The sequence below is a fragment of the Podarcis raffonei genome, chromosome 4 (assembly GCF_027172205.1).
Source record: "Podarcis raffonei isolate rPodRaf1 chromosome 4, rPodRaf1.pri, whole genome shotgun sequence".
Taxonomy (NCBI): domain Eukaryota; kingdom Metazoa; phylum Chordata; class Lepidosauria; order Squamata; family Lacertidae; genus Podarcis; species Podarcis raffonei.
The window spans coordinates 27,736,838-27,759,031 of NC_070605.1; the positions used below are offsets into that span (position 1 = coordinate 27,736,838).

General features: G+C 41.8%; 1 protein-coding gene across 4 annotated transcripts in view; it reads left to right on the forward strand.

Moving 5' to 3' along the window:
* Positions 1 to 1,318: 1,318 nt before the first annotated feature.
* Positions 1,319 to 22,194, forward strand: part of PAN3 (poly(A) specific ribonuclease subunit PAN3) — a 56,832-nt gene continuing 35,956 nt past the window's right edge. Inside the window, exons 1-4 of one of the 4 annotated variants that reach the window (XM_053385955.1) lie at positions 1,319 to 2,544; positions 12,304 to 12,425; positions 19,163 to 19,229; positions 20,849 to 20,919. In XM_053385955.1, the coding sequence (XP_053241930.1) occupies positions 2,091 to 2,544; positions 12,304 to 12,425; positions 19,163 to 19,229; positions 20,849 to 20,919 (714 nt within the window). In that variant the 5' untranslated portion in view covers positions 1,319 to 2,090. The remainder of the gene's footprint in view (positions 2,545 to 12,303; positions 12,426 to 19,162; positions 19,230 to 20,848; positions 20,920 to 22,194) is intronic. The other 3 variants (XM_053385953.1, XM_053385952.1, XM_053385954.1) reach the window with 3 other exon arrangements.

A 22,194-nucleotide genomic window follows, 5' to 3' on the forward strand; every position in this document is an offset into this window, starting at 1 on the left:
TTTGCAAAATGCAACAGTGAAGGTGCTTAATGAGAAAACCTATCCAGCAGCACAATTTACATTAGCAGCAAATAAACTACAACAAATAAACCGGTTAAACATTTTTGTTTTTACCTACAAAGCCATAAACAACGGAGTCAGTATATCTATAGGAAAGGTGTTGTGTTCATTTTGTATTGCTTTTGAACCTACATACCTTGTTCTTGTACTGCTTTAAAAACCCATTTGTGTCTTTATGATATGTATGTAAATTGTCTTGAGACATTTTATATGAAATGCGTCTCATAAATTAACAAAAATAATAAGTCCGCTCACCAAGCTAATTAGAATCATAGAATCATAGAGTTGGAAGAGACCACAAGGGCCATCGAGTCCAACCCCCTGCCAAGCAGGAAACACCATCAGAGCACTCCTGACATATGGTTGTCAAGCCTCTGCTTAAAGACCTCCAAAGAAGGAGACTCCACCACACTCCTTGGCAGCAAATTCCACTGTTGAACAGCTCTTACTGTCAGGAAGTTCTTCCTAATGTTTAGGTGGAATCTTCTTTCTTGTAGTTTGGAACCATTGCTCCGTGTCCGCTTCTCTGGAGCAGCAGAAAACAAGCTTTCTCCCTCCTCTATGTGACATCCTTTTATATATTTGAACATGGCTATCATATCACCCCTTAACCTCCTCTTCTCCAGGCTAATTGAATAAGGCCCTCCAGTTACTTATGCTGTAACCTGCAGAGATTTATTTAGAACCTTTTCATCAACGGCACTTCCAAAATTCACTCTTCCATGAATTGTGCAATGCAATTCTCCAGCCAACAAATGTGCTAAAAACATGTATATTCTTGGGCAAAGTGCATGGGCGTAGTCAAGGGGGGAGCCAAGAGGCAGCTGCCCCCCCTCGATCAAGTAAAACAATAGAAATACAGTACTCTACTGACCAATCACGTCGTTTCTGCCCCACCCCACCTAACAAAAATCCTGACTACACCCATGGTAAATTGTGCATCAAAACGCATTTATTACTAAAAATGAAATCTAAGCACATTGCATTAGGGGAAAGTGCTTTGCAAAAGTGCAAGTGTTAGGGGAAATTGCATACAACTCCATTAGGATAAATTCGCATTAAAATGCCAATTAATTGTGAGAACTTTTAACTGCATGTATACACACATACATCACAAACTGATGTGGCCATGCGGAGAACAAAGACTGGAAAAATAAGAAAATGAGAACAACCAAAATCGACGCATTTGCCCAGTCCTAATTGTGGCTGCTGCAAAACTGGGAGCCCCACGTGCTCACGGATTAAAGTCGGGGTGAGGAACGTGTGGACCCCTAGCTCCCACCACCACCAGCCGCAGCCAGCACGCCCAACAGTTAGGGAGAAGGAGACCTGCAGCCCGACAACAGCTGGGAGGCCGCCACTTCCCTACCCTCGGACTAAAGCCCAGCTCAGCACGAAGAGCTTGTCCCGAGGCGGCCGAGTGTTTGGCTATCCTGGGCGAAAGAAACGGCAGAGGAGAGCTTCTGCGGACCCTAACGAGAGCACTGCCCGTGAGAAATCTTAAAAAGCGGGCTTCGAAGGCCGTGAAATGGGAGCAGCGCCGCTTGTGACGGTAGAAACCTCCTCTGCCTCTCTCTCCCCCGCCTCCTCCCTCGCAAGGGCTGGGCCTCCACACGCGCCTCCGCCTGCTCCAGGCCCGGATTACCCAGCGGGCCCCTGTGCGGCGCAGGCGCACCGAGGAGGCAGCTCAGGAAGAGGAAAATGGAATAAACAACCCCGCCGCCGCCGCCGGACCATCAATCAGCCTGGCCGAGGGCCCAGCTTCCCGCGTCCGCCGCGGGCCCATCCCTCGCCTCGTACTCCTCGGCGGGCTCGCCCGACCCACTTGAGAGAAGCGCTCGCGGCCCTCTCCGCGCGCCCTTGCCCGCCTGCGACGCTCCCCCGCCGACGCCGGAACTCGGGGCTGTGACAGCGGCGACCGGACCCGGGCTGCCGCCGCCGCCCGCCTCTCCCCCGATGGTGCTGCGTCCGGCAGCGGCGGTGCCTCCGGAGGCGGCCTCGGCCCTGCCCGCGCTGCTGTAGCGGCCGCCATGAACAGCGGCGGGATCCCTTGCTCCTCCCCGGTGGTGGCGGCTGCCGCGGCGGCGGTGGCGGCTGCGGCGGTGGGGCCGCCCCCCGGGCCGGCGGCCGCGGCGGCTCCCGTCGGGGTGAAGCTAAAGTTCTGCCGCTACTACGCGAAGGACAAGACGTGCTTCTACGGCGAGGAGTGCCAGTTCCTGCACGAGGAGCCCGGCGGAGCTTCGGCCGCCTGCCCTGGGCCTCCGCCCCCTGTGGCCCTCGGCGGGCTCCCGCTCGGGCTCCCTCCGGGCCCCGCTGCCCCGGCCGTGGCCGCCTCTCCCGGGCACGTCGGCGGCTACTCCGGGCATGGGGCAGCGGCGCCCGTGGCGGGGCCTAAGAAACCCCCCGAGCTGTTGGGAGGAGGCGCAGGATGCGGCCACGGCGGAGCAGGCGGCGGAGCGGGGCTGGACGGGCCCCGGCTGGCCAGTGAGTGCGGGGCGACGGGGAGCATCGAGGCGGGGAGGGAGGGAGGGACCGGGAAAGGCTCCAGGTGAGTCTCTGGCCCCAGGCCCAGGCCCCACGGCCTTCCCACCGAGGAGCCAGGGCTGTGTCAGTCGAGATGCTCGGGAAGAGGTGGGCGTTAGGAGGGTGGCTCACCGAGGCCGTTTCCCTGCTTCCCCTGAGGGATTGGAAACCTTCGACGTGTGAGGTAAAATGTGTTGAAAACGGGAGAGGGCGAAGCTATTTAATGCTGCTCCTTCGCCCACATGGCAGGTAGAGTAAGGGGGTGTCGCGTGAATCCTGATAACAAATAATGTGCACAAACATACACACACACACACAGATTCTTGGAAAAAAGTGACAAAAAGAGGTGTGGTGAGATATATATAATGGTAAGGAAATTTGAACTAAGTATGTTGGTGGGGTGTATGATAGAGAGAACGACTTTAAAAATAAAACCAACTGCTAAGGAGGATAAACAGTAAAGCAGTTGTGGGAGACACAATTTCTTGCCTGTTCAGAAAATCCAGACAGGATTGATAGCTTAGTGCAGCATCCATATGCTCGGAATCCACCAAGTTTATCCTGGGTTTGGGTTAGTAATCCTGGTCTGTCAGTTTCCCCCTGCTTCTATAATGTGGTTTTCTTTGTGCTGCAATGGAGTGGAGTACTGCTTGAAAATATAAGTTGTGAGAATTTGACCTGGCTCCCCCGCCACACTCAAAAGCACCACTAGCTCCTTCTGCAAGTGTTCCAGATGTGATGAAACAAACATTATCGTAACACCTCAAGTTATTTGATGGGAAGATGCTGCTAATCAGTCAGCACTATGTAAAAATGAATCAACAAAGCTTGTTGGGAGATATTTTGAAGTGTGGCTTGACGACTTGTCATGCTCTTCCTGTCAACAAAGCTGTAGGTTTCTCTGCTCGCTTCGTGTCAACTTGTGCTTACAGCTCTAGATTTGATCAAATGTTTTAATGTGAACTCTCAATCACCTGCAGACAGAAGAAATGAATAAAAGGTAAATAAAAATGTTCTGGTTCAAATTTTCAGAGGAATAAATAAAAAGAGTTCTTTAGTACCCATTTTCTCATGCACACATTACACAAAAAGCGACTGGTACAAATTTCCTTTTTTGGTAGAATGTTCAAGATGAAACATTCCTAAGGAAAGATCTCTTCAAATAATTGACTGTCACTAGCAGTGTACCTGTCTAATTAAAGCAGGGTAGACTGCAGGTATGACCTGCAGTTACTTACAGTTGCTAGAATGGTTGCTTATTTTTAAAAAGGCTAGTTTTACATGGATGTTTTTCCCACCGAAAAGTGGCTTTGTGTATTCATCTTGCAGTGGAAGCCCACATAGAACTTAGGTTTTTGAATCAGTCCAGTGCTTGTATGATCTAGAGCAGGCTTCCTCAACCTCGGCCCTCCAGATGTTTTTGGCCTACAGCTCCCATGATCCCTAGCTAGCAGGCCCAGTGGTCAGGGATGATTGGAATTGTAGTCTCAAAACATCTGGCGGGCCGAGGTTGAGGAAGCCTAATCTAGAGAGCTGGTGTAGAGACTGAGCTATGAAGTTCATGGTTTGAGTGTTGCCTTTGCCATTGAACTCACTAGGTGGCCTTAAGCAAGCCACTCAGCCTCAGTTGTCTCACCAGCAATATGTATGGTAATACTGATCTACCATACAGAGTTGTAGTAAGGATAACAACTAAGATAATGCAAGTGACTAATTTTGAACATTTTAAAAATGATGATTTTTCTTGGGTTGCTGGAAATGGCATAGTAGTATGGCTGCTAAACTGACTTTGAACTCCTTTTTTAGGGTTTGAATACTGATTGATTGCTGCCTTGAGGGGATTGCAGAATGGGCTTGTGTTGTGGAAAATGTAGTCATGTGAATTGCACCATTCATGCGTTCTAGCCTGCTGCCCCATTTTATCCCATAGTTACATATTAGATTCTGCTGACTTGTTTGTGTTACTTCATCTAAATAATAAAGTTTCTAGTTTGCAATCATCAGGTGTCTTCATGGTGATACTCTGCAAATTGGATGCAAAAGTGTTTATCTTAATTGGACATAAGCCACACAGTAAGAGAGTTACAATTTAAGAAAAATTAGTTGGATTTTATTGTATTGGTTTTTAGTAAGCTAAAGCCAGAGGTTTCCAATAATCTACAGATCTGCTGTCCTAGAGGAAGTTTGGATGGGGCAGAGGTATCTTGGGTGACCTCCTCCAGCAATTAGTACTCTGTTGCACCCACCCAAATGGAGGTAGTCAATAGAAACCCCTGAAATCTGGTATTTGGGGGGATAGGCAGGGCTAAGCCACCACAGGATCTACAGGATCCTAAGCCAGGCCTGCTGCTGTCATCTGATGGCAATGGGCTTGATCCAAGCTTCTTCACTGTAGTAGCCTGGAAGCTGCACAACAAAGAGGCATTTACGGTTGCACCATTAAGCCATGCTAATGTCAGCCAGGGGTCTGGATTGCAGCCTTAGGTAGGCCACATGAGCCTAGAAACAAGAACGCTTGCCATCTTTTTGCCATGCATAGATAAAGCACATGACAGCAATTGGCCATGTGTTGTGCTGTTGCAAACAAGCCTCTGACCACTAAAGAGAAGCTATTGCTTTCTATATGTTATAGCCTATGCCACGTGATTCAAATGCTCTGTGCAGATTACATTTCACATCCATAATTGTGTGCTGAATTCCTACAAAATTTGCAGCAGCAGTTGTTACTGCATTACACTATCTTTTCAGAGATGCTGAGTTGTCTTGTGCTCAAAAGAGGTCTTGTCATGATAGCTGCATGATGGCCTCTCAGCTATAAAGAGACATATTTTACAGGACTACTTTCAAGGTGTCAGCAACCCAAAAGAACATCTTTGAAATGTGCCAATCAGTTTTTTAGAATGACAAAAAAGAAGCAGTGCTTGAACTTTGGAGCTGAATTAAGAAAATATTAATATTAAACAGTGCTCTGATGCACCTAAAAATAATAGTACAATACCTGGATCTGGAATGAAATTAATTCTAGCTTTTTATGTTTATATTATTCAGTACAATTATTCAACTTAAGTGGATGATTTCAGAAGACTCATCTGTGTATTTATAGACCAACACCTATTAAAATAGTTGCCAAGGGAGAAATAACTTGATTTTTTTTTTACATGCCACCTAAAAAGCAGCTGTTCTGTATCATACCAATTTGTTTATGATTTAGTGTCTTTAAGGTTAGTTTTAATGTATATAACTTCTTTTAAAATCAACATGGTTAATGCTGAAATAATAAAAGTTTCTGTTGCTCAAGTGCAGACTGGACATTAATATCTGTTTAATGAGGTTCACTGAGACCTAATCTTATGTACCGTAGATTCCGGTGTATAAGACGACTTTTTAACCCCGGAAAAGAGGTTAAAAAGTCGGGGGTCGTCTTATACGCCGGGTATGGGCAGTGGGTGGCGGGCTCCACTCCAGGAGAAAGCTTTCTCCCGGAGTGGAGCCCGCCGCCCGCTGCTGCTGCCCAGCGTATAAGACTGGGCTTATAAGACGAACCCCCAAATTGCAGCTGCCAATTTGGGGGGTCGTCTAATACGCCCAGTCACCTAGTACGCCGGAATCTATGGTAGCATGTTTGAAGTAATTTTTTGGAAGGTGTAACATTTGATACTGAGTGCTTTTAATTACCGAATCTAATATAATGCTTATATATTAGACTAGATTGGTACAAAGGAAAAACAAGGAAGCAGGACACATTCATTAAGAGTAATTTTAAAATGGACTAATTTTTGTTGCTTTATGAAAACAAGTTTTATCACAGCTGCAAGGGATTCAATCATTTTGATTACTCTGGTGCAGTTTGAAAATGTACAGTATATGTTAAAGATTGCAACTGTATGTGCAGTTACACTGGAGTAAGTCACATTGAAAGTTTGGGTCTTCTGTATAAATGCACATATGATTGTACAGTTTTTGTACTTCTGATAGAGGTACCATACCAAGTATGTGTGACTGTTCAAGTGTGATTACTTTAGTGATTGATGTATAGTTTCTGTATAAGTACAGTATGCTACATATTTGGTCACTTGGCCTAAATACAAGAAAATCTTGAATAGTAAGTTTTGAACCGCTCTTGATCTTCAGATGAATGGCAATATACAAATTTAATAAATAATACAATGATGAATGAAAAATATGCTAATTTAAATTACTCTAAATGCTGTATGATTTATTTAATGGATAGCAATGCTAGTCATAGAAGGGCCATCGAGTCCAACCCCCTGCCAAGCAGGAAACACCATCAGAGCACTCCTGACATATGGTTGTCAAGTGACTATAGATTGTAGGTACCACTGAGTTTTCAGAGTGGGAGGTCTTATAATTTGAATGTATATGAAGATTTGCATTTAGAGAAAATCAGTATTAATGTAGAGAAATAAATAGAAGCTGCCTGGTTTTGTTGGGGAAATGGGGAGGAGCAGAAGAAGGGATGATAGAATTAAAACTGGTAGGCAGATGGTAGTGTTTTCAGCTGTATTAACTACTAGAGTAGATGAGTAGACTTCTTCTGTGAAGACAATAATAATACTTTAGACAGGTTAGTTCAAACCTTTCATGGGGCTGACTAAGATATCTGATTGCAAAAGATAATTGGAGACTTTTAAGGTTTCTGGGAACAGGAGATAATTTAAACTGGCTAGAGAGGTAAATAGTGTGTTTTTACTTCAGTACCAGTAAGAGAGAGAGAGCACACCTGTTAAAATACTAGGGCATTGACTGGATAAAGCACTGCAAGAAGTAGAGTACTTATTACTCACCCTGCATGGATGAGTATTTGGGTCAGTCCAGCTTATGTGTTTCACTTTCTACTAAAATTGGTAAGGAGTTAACAGCCACATCATTTGTACTCATTTATATGCAGTTAATTTAAAGCATCCTATACCTCACTTTGTACAGATGTGAGAATAATACAGTAAATTGATCTAACTGCTTTTATGTTTCTGGCATTTTCCAGCTGGAATTCTTGAGAACTACTGTGACCTAGTTGCTGCTAAGTGGGTCTCTCCCCTACCCCCCAACGAACTGAACAGAAGCATATAGATATGGAACATATCTCCAGTGTATGGTGCAGAATGACTGCTGCAGCACCACATCATTTAGTTTACCTATCCATAAAAGAATAAATTTGTAACATATTTATGTGTTATATAGAATCAAGTTTATCTGTACAGTAGAACCTCGACTGACCATCGCCCCTACTCGCGAACAATTCGACTCGCGACCGCAGCAAACCTGGAAGTAAATACCGGGTTTGCTGTGATTTGTGCACGTGCAGAAGCGGCTTCTGCCATCTGCACATGCACAGAACGGTGCTGCCCCCAAATGCGCACGTGCAGAACGGCGCTTCTACCAGTGACCCGAATCGACTCACAAACGGACCTCCGGAATGGATTCCGTACATGAGTAGAGGTTCCACTGTATTATATTTGAATCCTCACTGTTACAGCAGTGGTTCACAAACCCCCAACGCCCCAACCACTTAAACATTGCCAAGGGTGGTCTTGTACTGCTTTTTCTGCTTGTTATTTAGCAATTGTAATGTGCTGTGCTAGATGCTGAAGTTGCTGCCTTGGACCACCTGAATGAAGCTTACTGACTGTTCATCTGTGTGCCACAGTTTAGAACCCCCTACCCTACAGTTATTAAGTAATGCTGGTGTTGGGAGAGGCTCACGCTGCAGTTGTGTAATACTTCCGAGTACATGTGCATTGAACTGAACGCTTTACATCTTTAGATGAATTCCTTGCACTGCCTTGTCTATGTTTTACTGGCAAGTAGGCCTTCCATGGGACTTTCAGGTATAAGCGGGCCAATAATTGCTGTTACAGATATTTAGCCCTGATGCATATATACAGGCAACCCTCCCCCACTTAAGTGGGGGTTACGTTCCAAGCCCCCACGTGCAAAAGGGAAAATCGCGTAAATGGGGAGCACCCTCTGAAAAGACTATAAGCACCAGTTTTTTCCTACTGTACAGCTCTCTCCAATCCAATCCTCTGGGGGGAGGCTGGAGGACGTGCAAAAAAGTGGCTGTGGATGTTGTTGCGCTACCCATGCACCAGCTGTTAGGCAGGGAGGCTAAGCAGCCTCAATAAAGCCCCGCTGTGCCTCTGATCTTTTCAGGGCTGCCTCCAACCTCACTGATGGCCTCTTTGGACGTCCTCATGAGCCAAGAGGGCTCTCCAGCTCTTTTCTAGTACTACTCTATTTATTTCCCAGTGCCGGGCGTATAAGCAGTTGCATGCAAGTGATCCTGCATAAGTGTGGGGATGCCTGTATTTCAACTCATGACACTACTTGAGAAAGTGGCTTATTTGTATCCCTTTGTGTTCTTTGCCTTCAGTATAATTTTATTTAGTGTGAAGCCAGGAATGATTTAATTTTGACTTTCAAAGCACTTCTTAGAGTGTTAAAGAGGAAAAATGAAATATTTCTTTTGTACAGTTGGTGGGTTACTGTGACACAGAACCTGGTTATGGAGTGAGTAAAAATTGGTGATGTAATGGAAGAGCATGCAGCTCTGGTACTCTTCTCAGAACAGGAATAATGATGTCATCTGCTGGAGTGCCAGGGTCATTAAGGGGCGTTCCTTGCTTTGGCAAGTGAAGGAGATTGTAATGGGTCTAGGAATTTTGTGACATTTGTCTGGAGGTAGTTCGAGAATGAGGGAAATAATCATAGGCTGCTTACTACTTTCTTTTTCTTTGATAGGATTCATGCTTCACACCAGTAATTTAAATGGCAATGCTTCTTTGCAAGATAATCTTCATTTCTAATTAAAAATTAAAGGTTGCATTTCTGCTAGTGGAATATCTTATGTTAAAGTTAAATGGTTTAACATGTTGACTCTATGCAGTTTGAAAGAAGCATTGCTGAGTTACATAGTTTACTTTGGTTCCCAGGAAACTAGGTGCGTAATATAATAATGTAGTGGTCAGTGAGCTTTATTCAGATTGCCTGGGGTGTGTAACATAACAGTTAAAAATTCAAGCATCTAGCATGGTGCATTACAGTTGCTAAAATAGGCAGAAAACCTTTAAGTGGTCCTCCAAGACCCTCACCAATTTTCAAGAAGCCTATGTGGGAGTGGAATTTGGGAACCAGTTTAATAACAGCACAACACAGCTGCCTGTGCCCTTTGGACTCTCCTTGGGAGTGCGACTGTGGGGCTAGCCATAATAAGGTCCTGAACTTCAAAATTTTTCCCCACTCTGCTTTCTGAGATAGATGTTCTAGTGGTGAATGCATAGTTGTCTGAGAGACAGAGGAGGATATGAAAAGAAGCAGAAAAGAAGGTGTGTGCATGTGCATGTACATACATTATTGTAAAAAAAATAGAAATGAATTCCATCTTACATTTGTCCCAAGACTGAAATAGCTCAAGACCGCTGGCTTAAGGCCAGTTGGTGTGGGCTTTTGACTACCAAAATATGAGAATTCTCAGCATTTGGAGGTTTACTAGCTGTCTTTTAGATAAATTCATTTTCCAGGTTACTTGTTGTATAGGTTGATCTTGTTTAATATATAGCACTTACCACTCTTGCTCATTTAACATTGCCATATGTTACCTATGTTTGAATGGTAAGGACACATAGAGGACTTGCTCAGTGGCTGCCCACAATGATGGAACTGTTTCCCTGGCATTTCACCAAAGCCAATGTCTGTAGATTTTTTTAAACAGCAGAATATATTTTCTAGGGGGCTGGAACTAAGCTCATAGGAAGCTACTTAAAATTACTGCCTATTTTGTTTTATGTGTTCAGTTGCCTATCTGTATAAGCATATTAGTTGCCTTGTGCTTTTAGGATTGGGTGACATATACAATCGTTTAGCATTTAGGAGAAAATGCTTCCCCATTGTTTGTCTTTTTTCAAAAGGCTATAACTGATATATGCTTATGCTGTTGAAGTGATTTTAATTTAAGGCATCTAAAAGCAATAATTGTCAACTGTCCTCTAACACAGGCTCTGGTTATATGTAAAATAAGATATATTGAAGAGCTTTGTTTTCACCGTCATATTGGTGGGGCGAAGAACATAAGATGCAGCATTCTTGCTCAATGTAGTGAGTTAGCACAGTGCTGAGGAACACACATAATGCTCTTGATACAAACATATGGTTGAGGTTTCTAGCAGAAATAGGTCAGCCGTAAGCTCCACATAACCAACACTGTCCCTGCTAAACTAAAAACAATTTCCTCTAGTTATATATGCCCTCCTATTTATTAATGCAGATTTTGAGCGCAGATTGCAAGTAACAAGATTTTGTTAATTTTTTTCATGCTTGAAAACTGATGTGCTGAAAATGTTAAGTTGTTGTTAAAAAACCCCTGAAAATTGTGTCTGGTGCACTTTCACTAGATTTCACAGCTCTACCCATTCAGTTTTTTTATAAAAAGTGTGATGTAACCTTTCTACAGAACTGAACATTAATTTTTTTCAATCTAGACAGTTACGGACTTCACTTACGCTAAAAGTGATGGAGCCAACAATTTCATTAACTAAAGATTCAAGTAGGGCTTCTTAATAAGAACATAACATCTGTTGTTTAATCCCTCTTTGGGCCTCTTAGGTTGTTCTGCCATCTTTGTCATGAGATTAGGAGTAGGTTATGGGTTCAAATGGTCCTCACCATAACTCCTCCCCCACATCCAGAAACTGGTATCTCAACTGGCAGAGCCTATGGGTATTTTAACACATGTTCACCTTACCCAGGATAATGAATCTTGGTGATGAGTGAGACTGGGATAACACCTGAACAGGCTCTTTGTTTCCTTCTCCTGCTGTTGCCTTTTGCTGTACTATTCCAAAACAAGCTCCATTGTCTCATTTGTCTCCCTTTCTTTCTTTAAAACCTACTTCTTCAACAGCACTTCAGGTACCTTCAGTAGCAGGTATTTCCTGAACATTCTCTCTTCCGTACATCCTGCCGTTAGCTCTTTCTCACTTTCATTTGCTGTGCTTAGTAGTTAAAATTAACATTTCTACTTTTTCAATATGTGGTGAAAAGTGCATTTCTACTTGAGAGACCCTTAAACACATTTCTGACCCTTTACTTAATTTCATCTGTACCACCAGTCACATGGTGCATGGTTTTCCAGCCCTTGTTTCGCTTATTCATTTCTATTTGTCCCTGCGGCATAGGGACAAGTAGCCCTGGAGGCTTCAGGTTTGCACATGTGTTCCCTTCCTTCACCTGGTTAAAGCAATATTGATGCTGGGGGTGTGTGTGAAAGAGGCATGTGTTCAGGCTGCACATTTTGCTAAACAAAACGCAGCACAGTGTTACCTGTGCATATAACTATTGTTGTGGTAGGACATTTGTCATTTGTATCCTGCCCAGCACAGCTGCTTTTCACTCCCAAGTTGGTGAGAAATTGCAAAGTAGTCATCCTTATTTAGTGACCTACCACAGCAGCTTCTTCCTGTTTCACAGAAGTGTGTGTGTGTATTTAGGCAGGCAGAAGTAAAAACATTACATTACATTACATTACACATATAAAAGATCACATGGAGATCATTACAAAAAAAATAAGCTTCACAGCACTATTAGGGCCACTTTTTTAAGGAAAGGGCTGATTCTGAGAAGTAAAACCTTTTTGCATCTTAAATTCCTGGGGTCAGGGAAGGGTCTGCAAAGCTGATAGTTTTAAATGATTATTCTTTTTCTTAGTTGCAGGCATGGATGGAGGTGCCCTGGCTGAAGCTAGTCTTACAGACTCCTACTTCAGCACCAGCTTCATCGGAGTTAATGGGTTTGGAAGTCCTGCTGAAGCAAAGTATCCTATGATGCAGGTAATATTTCATTTGGTAAGCAGCTAGGTTAAAATGTACCAAGGATTAAAAATATTTCTGCAGCAGATAAGTTTATTTCTAGCAGTTTTCTGCTAATTTTAGATTTCTCTAGATTGCTGTATTTTATTACTTCACATGGAGCAGCAGTAAGTCAACTCTTCCAACCATTCTAGGAATCAACACAGTGTTTCTAGGAGCCCCAATGCAGATGTTGAGTTCACAGAATATCTCCCTTCCTATCCCTTACTGCATGTAAGAGGCAATGGCTCCAATAGGAGATCCTATGTGAGTTTCACCATGGAATCTCCTTCATTTAGGAAATGGGAGAAGCACAGTGCCCGATGAGGGAATTCTCAAGCCAGATATTGGTTTATGATCACTCTATATGCAGAGGGTTGGGAAAGGAGACATAATAATTGAAAAAGGCCTTGGTAGGTTGGTTACTTTGGGGGCCTTTTTTATTTGTTTCCCAGAGTGCAAATGATGATGCACCACCTGTATACACATACTTTCCATCTGGTTCAGTCTGGGCTTTTTTTCTGCCCTTGAGCAGATCTGCAAAAGTGCTAGTTCTCTTACTTAGGAGTACTTCCCTCCCACAAAGAAATTGTCTTCTGGTCTGGTGGTACATAGGGATAACAAGTGCTGGACGTTTGACAGTCTGCTGTGTAGTGGTTAGAGATAACTTTCTGTAAGAATTTTTTGTGTAATCATGTAGGCACCATCTGGTTTGAGTCCTTACAGCTTTGGATAGTTTTGTTTTGTTTTTTGAAGGGAGTTGGCACTTATCTTGGCTCACACTGCTTCTGGCTATACCCATCCATTCTAACATATTGCAAACATTGGAGAGGCAGCAAGAGGTGGAGTGCAAGGGTTTATCCAGATCAACAGGCACTGTGCCTTCCCCTACCACATACAAGTAGCAAATTGTAAGGAATTAAACAGTGGGGGGCTTGGGTGTGTTTGGTCTGGACTAAAGCCTTTGTTGTCTCATTTTCTGTAGATTTTCCTTTGAGAGCCAGTGTGGTGTAGTGGTTAAGAGCGGTAGTCTCGTAATCTGGGGAACCGGGTTCGCGTCTCCGCTCCTCCACATGCAGCTGCTGGGTGACCTTGGGCCAGTCACACTTCTCTGAAGTCTCTCAGCCTCACTCACCTCACAGAGTGTTTGTTGTGGGGGAGGAAGGGAAAGGAGAATGTTAGCCGCTTTGAGACTCTTTAAAGGGAGTGAAAGGCGGGATATCAAATCCAAACTCTTCTTCCTGTATATAACACACAGACACCCCACACACTCCAACTAAGCATTTATGGCATTGCACCCATCCTTCAAGCACCTTGTTAAACACCTATTTTTTAATAAAAAAATATTAAGCCTGGCTTTTAGTTCTCCCTGTTCCTATCATAGAATTGTAAAGGGACCCTGAGGATCATCTAGTCCGGCCCACAGCAATGCAGGCATCTCAACTAAAGCATCCAGGACAGATGGCCATCCAACCTCTGCTTAAAAACCTCTAAGGAAGGAGAGTCTACCAGCTCCCAAGGGAGTCCCTTCCACTGTTGAACAGCTCTTACTGTCTGAAAGTTCTTCCTGACGTTTAGTCAGAATCTCCTTTCTTGTAACTTGAATCCATTGGTTCAGATCCTACCTTCCAGAGCAGGAGAAAAGAAGCTTGCTCCATCATCTATATGACAGTCCTTTATATTTGAAGATAGCTATCATATCTCCTCTCAGTCTCCTCTTTTCCAGGCTAAACATACCCAGCTCCCTCAAACATTCTTCATATAAGGCTTGGTTTCCAGACCCTTGATCATCTTGATTGCCCTCCTCTTCACCCTTTCCTGCTTGTCAATATTCTTCTTAAATTGAGGTGCCCAGAATTGGACACAGTATTCCAGGTGTGGTCTAATCAAGGCAGAATAGATTGGTACTATTATTTCCCTTGACTTGGACACTATACTTCTGTTGATGCAGCCTAGAATAGCATTAGTTTTCCATCCACGCAAATAAGATCATGTGGCTTTGAAGGTGCACTTGTGCAGTTGTGCATTTCCAGTATTTATCCCAGAAAATTTGTCAAAAAACAAACACACCCCGCAAAAGCCTTCAGTTCCAGGGACAGGGTGCACATGTGTACAGGAAATGTGGAAAGACTTGTTAAAGGACAGTGGCAGATAAAAATGAAATGAAAAGTGATGACTGCCAGTGCAAACATACCCTAAAGAAGAGGTCATGAAATCCTCTGAAAGGAGAGGTAAATACAGTTGCATTGAGGATTTAGAATAGGGAGTCAGTTCATAAAAAGTACACAGAAGGATATACTGCATCAAGTAAAAACACCATTTTTGGAGTTTGATGTTACAAAACTGGTACCACACTACATCCTGAGGCTAGGCTAAATCATCTTGGATCATCCATTTAACTAAAGCCATGTTTCTTCCTCCCATCACATCACTGGTTCCCTCTGCTAATATAAGGAGAAATGTAGGTTGTTAAGTTGCTGACACAAAGATTCCCAATATGACTTTGGTTTATCCAGATAGCTGTTTGCCTTGTTATTCAGACAGATTTGTCCTTTAGCAGCAGAGACTTGCAGCTTTTTAACAGACCTGTGATAAAGTCTCTAGGGTGTACTATGTCACTAGCTCTGACGTTGGTTCATAGATCTACCCAGTAACATCAGTGAGGTTGCAGATTCACCATTGGTCTGATTTCTGAGACAAATTTATGCTGATTGGCTAATTACTTCATGCTTTCTTGCTTGTTGCTACTTGGTGGATCTGCTTTGCATTAAGGTTGCATCAGGGCAAATGTTTTGTGTTTTGTGTAATTTTGTTCTTAATTTCATGTTTCTGTGCAGACTGAATTTTCAGAATTTTGTTCTCTAAAATATTTGTTCACTCTCTACCTAGATTGTTTCCCTGTATGGTTAAATACAGCGAGGGCTAGAAATCTGATATCACAGCTTACTGTGTTTGAATAGAAAGATAATATAAAGTAGGTGATTGTCAATTCAGTACTAATGTCAGTAATTTCGTTAGTTGAATTGGCATAAGCAATCTGTAGTGTGTAGCAGTAATTTTAGATGATCTCAGTTGGAATGCAGGTTTTATATTGGATTTATGTGCCCATAACACTGACCATTTGGTGTCTTATTTGGGAGTGTAAGGCCACTTAATTGATAGGTAATACTGTTTTGTAGCTGAAAAGGGACTGGTGTGAGTTTTCTGTCATAGATTACAGGATGGTGGGTAGGGGAAGAAAGACAGCAGCAGAGCCATAGTGAGAGTGGGTCCTACTTATGTGATAGTGGCAGGCAATGCTCCCAGGTGAGACCTTACTGTTTCTGAGAATGAGTGGCAAAGTAAGAAGTCACCTCTCGGACTAAGGGATACAAGGCTAAGAACGCAGGGGAAAAAGAGGCCACTGTTTCCGGAGAAGCAAAATATTGGGTGTGCTGTGAAAGGGTCTGCAGGTAGGATGTGCTTGGGTGTGAAATCGAGGTGTGAAATTGAAAGATACTGGGAGGGTTGGTCTTGTGTGGGTTTTGCAAGTGTTTTTTTTGGCTTTGTAAAGTCTAAAATGAGACATACTGTATGCCACATTGAGACTTCTGGATAGTGCATCCCAAAGTCAGTTGACGTTTTTACAAGTGCCTACTGTACTCCCAAGATTTAAGCATTTTAGAAGTCTTAATTTTAAGTAGCAATAATTTTATCTAGATTTGACTGCTTAATAATACTGAACAGGATAAATTATGACGTTTTCCTCTACCAAAGAGTGAACCCCAGAAAGATTTGCATCCTTGAAATAATTTGCTCTTTCATATGACATATCTCATTTTCACATGACATATCTCATGTCTCTAATGTGGCCTGTTCCATAACATGCCTTTTTCTATGGTCATCTAATGACTGCTGATAGTGTCTGCATTTCAAATAATAATCTGATGTTATGGAATAGCAGCCTGGCCCTATTGCATAAGAAGGCACTTTCAGACCCTGAGTCTGCATGCAAGGTGGGGTGGGCCGGATAAGGAAGTATCGTACAGTAGTAGTAGTTGTAACATCATCATCATCATCATTACTCACCCTGTACCCTAAGGTACCAGGGCAGATGTCAAAAAAAAGTTTGATATTCTGGAACATGTGTGTAAAGAACTGCAAGAAAAGTAGTTGGTAAACCATATATTTGCTGAAACCACCCTGATTCTTTTTCACAAGGGTTGTTCTTCTCTATGAGAAATAATTCTACTTTAATGCTTTCTATCAATTTACCTAGAATTTAAGCTAACTGTCCTGAAATGTGTTGACTTCTCCTGTCTCAGTTTTTTTAGCTGCTTTATGATGGCCATTTCCCAGTTTCCCAGTAAGAAGGTTGATTTTCCTGCCTCATTGTGAACTTTTGTTAGGATATCAGCAATGTTCACATAGATTAGTCCTTGAGCAGTAGAGTGAGCTGGATCAGGCCCAGCAGCCTATCTAGTCCAGCATCTTGTTCTCACAGGGGCCAAGTGGATGCCTGTGGAAAGTCTGAAAGCTGGACCTGAGGAGAACAACACTCTCCGCACTTGTGATTCTCAGCAACTGACATTCAGAGGTATAATGCCTCCAACAGTGGAGATCGAACCTAGTCATCGGCTAGTAACTCTTGATATCCTTATGCTTCATGAAAGCTGTCAGTTAGCTGTAGAACTTCTCCTCTGTTTGATTCAATTCTTCAGATGTTAGCCCTGAAAAGATAGGTTCAGGCATGGGTATCAGTCAAGCATTTTCAGCAGTGAAGGCTGATGCAAAGATATAAGCTTCTCTGTAATCAACCTGTTCTCCCTTAGCTTCTGTTTTGTCATCTAACAATCCAACTAGCTCCCTGGCTGTCTTAAATGTTACAGCAAGCCTTCTAAAGTTGAGGAAGAATCGTTTGGGTCTTCCTTTATTTACATTGCCTGCAAGGATAATCTATATTGTAATCTATAAACTCTGTGAATTAACTAATTTTCACATGCTGGTTATTTTGAATATTTTTAGGTAATTGGGGAGGGGGAAACACATGTATATTGAAGTCCCATTGACCACTGGAACTCTGATTCAGCTCTTCACCTGTGGATTATACCAGTCATTTTCTACATATGTTCAAGCCTTTTTGAGCCAAAGAAACAATAACTTGCTTTTTCTTAAAAAGAGCAGCATTGCTGTATCAATATAGAATTGCAGAATAAACATAGCTCTGTTCAAGGACCAATGATTTGAGAAATTGCTAATTGGTACTTTTCTGGCTCTGTGTTGATTGGATAAAACTGTTAAACTTAATGAGAGCTATATGTGTAGAAAGTTGTTTTAGAGAAAAGAAGACCCCTTAAATGTTGGATCTTATATTTTGCCTGTAGCATCTGAATGATGGGCATTTTTTGAGGTTTTATTGTCTTTAGCCTGAAATCTAAATAGGCCATTATGACCTATTTGGATCCATAGCAACAGTGTGTTGCATCCTGAATCATACAAATTCAGAAGGATCAACATGGAAGTGAGCGGTGTCTGTATGGAAGTTAAGAAAAGGGTTTGTGGTTTAGCTTTTTGATGCAGATTTTTTTTTACAGTATAAGCTGACTAGTGGTGAACACTCTTGTCTTTGATAGTCCCAAATAGTTCTAACTCTCTTAAAGTCCAGATCTACTTTCATTAGGATTCTAGGCCCCATTTTTCAACTCTGTTTTGATAAGGGAGTGCCCTTGGCTCAATAGAAAGTAACACATACCCCCAACACAATTTCAGGAGTCTCACTTGGCCTTCTGTTGAACCTGTCTTCTTTTTATCTGGGTACAAGCAACCCCTGATTTGTGCGGGGGATGCGTTCCGATTCATCACGCACAACGGTATAGCCCGCATAAGCCTGCTTGGCCTCTTCCGCCCCCACCTCCACTTCACCCCCTTTTCCAGCCACTTCCAGGTTACTGTGATGCTTGCATGTGAGGTTGCGCACATTTTGAACACCTGTACAGTAGTACCTCGGGTTAAGAACTTAATTCGTTCCGGAGGTCCGTTCTTAACCTGAAACTGTTCTTAACCTGAGGTACCACTTTAGCTAATGGGGCCTCCCACTGCTGCCGTGCCACCACCATGCGATTTCTGTTCTCATCCTGAGGTAAAGTTCTTAACCTGAGGTACTATTTCTGGGTTAGCGGAGTCTGTAGCCTGAAGTGTCTGTAACCTGAAGCGTCTGTAACCCGGGGTACCACTGTATATCAGTTGTTGCCTGTACTTGTAATGGATTCAGGGGAGTTTAGGATACATATCTGTCTACTGATACATGGGATTTGTTTAGGCAATTTTCACTTATTCCTCCTTCTCCCTGTGACCCCTGAAAAACCTCTTCAGTAAATTAGGGGATCCTCCAGAATCGGAAGCAAGAATTGGCAAAACTCTCCCCTCTTCCAACACAACCTTCTCCTAGTTTAGAGTCACATCTGTGGAACGGAAACTCTGGATCCAACTCGATGTTTACACAATGTTCTTGGCTAAATGATAATCAGTGTTTATATTAAATGTTTTAACCAGTAACTAAATGCTTCCTATAGCTTTTTATTTGGACACACCAATTTGTGGAGTCACAGAAAGCTAACAGTTTGATTAGCTTTATATTGTAACCATATATTTATTCATCCATTTTCAGTGTATGGGCTAAAACTGCACATGATCCCTATTGTTGTATTCACCATACAATTTTTCTTTTTCTTTTTCTGCAGAGGATGACAAATAGCAGCAGTTCCCCTAGCCTTCTTAATGACAGTGCCAAGCCCTATGCAGGCCACGGTAAGAAGTCGACTTTCTTAACAAAAAAATATTAAATATTTAACAGTATGTTTAGGTTAATATTTAACAATATTTATGTTAAGCTATTTTTATGGGAGCAAGGCTTTCAAGCTTTAATGTGGTTGCAATATCTTTAGATTCTTATCTTGATTTTATTTAAAGTGTTAGTATTCAGCCTCTTTCAACAAGTGAGCTCAGTTTTAATTATCATTAATGCTTATAATCACCATTTTGTTTTGCTTGCTTTCCATATGTTACTCTGCAACATGTGATATTAAAAAAATGGCAGATTAAATATTTGAACAAAATTCTTGGGAGCAGTCTTTGGCCAGTATTCAAAGAGTTACTTGAGATAAACCTGAGGGCTTGGGCATGCATGGAGAAATTGCTGTAGTTAAGAGCATAGGCCCTACCTTCATATATTACATTTTAGAGCCACATAGTAAATCTGCTTTCAAGCAAGACATATTTCCTAAACAGTCATCCACTTTGGTTGAAAATGGAAAGCTATTTTGGTTCTTGTGACCATCTTTTCTAGATTCATCTCAGTTGGGGTTTAGGCCCAGCTGTATATGATGTATGGAGGATGGCAGCACGAGAGTGAGCCTTTTGTGTGGTGTCTCATCATTTGTGGAATGCTCAACGATGGAAGGCTCACCTGGTGCCTACATTTCATAAAGTACATATAATCTCTACAACCAGTGCTTTGGCTGATTACCATTCTATGGCCTTTTAAATGTGTTTGTGGGAGGGGGTTTATTGGTTTGTTTCTGTTTTATTATGTATTTTGTGTTATCATTTTGTATTTTTATGTTGTGAACCACCCTGAGATCTTCGGATGAATCAATCAGTCAGTCAATCAATCAATCAATCAATCAATCAAATATTCCTTTCCCCCCTGGGCATTTCATTAAAATAATTCAGGAGGCAGACTGTCATAGTCATGGGCATCCCATATAATCTGTTTGTATTTTAATGAAATACAATAATCACCTATGCAAGTGTTTATATTATAGGTGTAGCCAGTTCTGTCTGTAATCCTTTAAACACCTGTCCATGGGAAACATCAAGTAGCTGTATGAATTTACTTTTCTAACAATTCCTACCATCAGTGCTAGGAACCTTCAGTTGTGCTTTTCCATGTGGGAGTCACTTATAAGTAAACAAGGAAGATTTTAAGGGATGTGTACATTAATTTTGAGAGCTTAAGATTGCAGAGGACATCATGCAGAATTATCTGGTAGTTGAGAAACTTCGACTTAAAGCACACACAACTGTGAATTAATTAACATATGTAAATGCTAAGTTAACTTCTGATTTCAATAGGACTTAAATGCTGATATTGATAAAACATAGCCTCTATACAAGTAATCTACTAAACTAGCCCTTGTATTCCAAAGTCCAAAGAAATTTATAAGCACCACAGTTTTACAGGGCATAGTGATTGTTAACAGAGGGGGAAAGTTAATTCCACTGAACATGCACAGTTCCTTAGGCACATGCCAAATTATTTTCTGGCTCTACTTTGCAGATTTCAAACACTAACAATGTTATTATATTATATTTAAAATATATTATTATTTTATATCTGTATGTGTTTTGTAACCTTTTTTTCCCAGATTCTCTTACTTCACCTGGTTCATCCTTGTTCAACGACTTTGCTGCCCTCAGCTTATCTCAAAGGAGAAAAGTAGGTATTGCCAGAGTTTCTAGATAACAAAAGAGCCACTTGCTTTATTACATACAGCAACTGATAGCTTACACAGTAGCATCAATTATATATATGGCCATATGTAATGCACATTTCTGGGCATGCATTTCAGTTCATTTACACAATTGCTTGTAATTTTCTAGATAAGTGCACTCTAACTTGATCCTCAAGCAATGCCTTTCCACAATGTTCTATTCGGTGCAGTTTTTTTAGAAAAAGAGGTGTCGGAACTCACCATGAATGCCTCCCTTGTTATCTTATAATGGCAATGGCACTCACCTGAGAGGTGCCGGAACTGAGTTCCGGCTGAATAAAAGCCCTGGTTCTATTGCAATTTGTGGTAAAGACAACATCTTCAAATAGGCGTCTATCAACTTTTATTCCAAACAACTCTTGATAAATCCACTGTTTAAGGAGAAAACTTCCTGCAGTAGTCACATTACATAGAGCCATGAAAAATCTGTAAACCATAGACTGAATAGCTTTTACTCTACCCCTGCAGAGAATTTAAAAATTGTCATCATTAAATGTCCGCCAACTTATCAAAGCAGTCACTTTCCCTTTATTGAACTTCTGGAGGTTTCTGTTGTAAAATTTTCAAGGTTAGTTAGCTTTTCTTTGCTTGTGAAAATTGCAATAAGAAACCAACATTTACAATTTAATATTATGCCATGTCCTTTTTATTGCTTTCCCAAGTAACAATCTTTTATGTGCCACTTCATTAAATGAATGCTGTTCTTTGTTGATATTGAAGACTTCTGATCTCAAGACTTCACATTACAAAAAAAAAAGAGTTAAGACATTTTTGTCTTCCCTAGGCAAGGTTTGACAAAGTCTGGGACGTTGGCAGTAATATATTAAAGTACAGTGTAAAAAAATGGTTCATTCTCAGGGGAACCAAAGTTTAACAGTACAATTAGCAGAATATTTTTATTGGCTGAATAGGGGATAACAAATAATTTGACGGCTGTAGCAAACCGAAGTGACTTTTGGGCTTCTTGTTCTTTCGGTTGATACAGGCAGTAGTTTGTTTTACTGCCCCACTGTCCTATCTGTGTATATATAATTTTGCAGGTTTTTGAAGCATTACAAAAACAAGTTTGATTTTTAGCAAATACATATGGAGGGAAAATGCAAGTGTGTCTGTGCAGGTGGTGATTGCTTTATTATAACTTGAGGGAGCACACAAGACACTAACAGGGTTTTCATCCCATCTAAAAGTATGTGAAGGCATAGTTTGCATAAATAAATGCT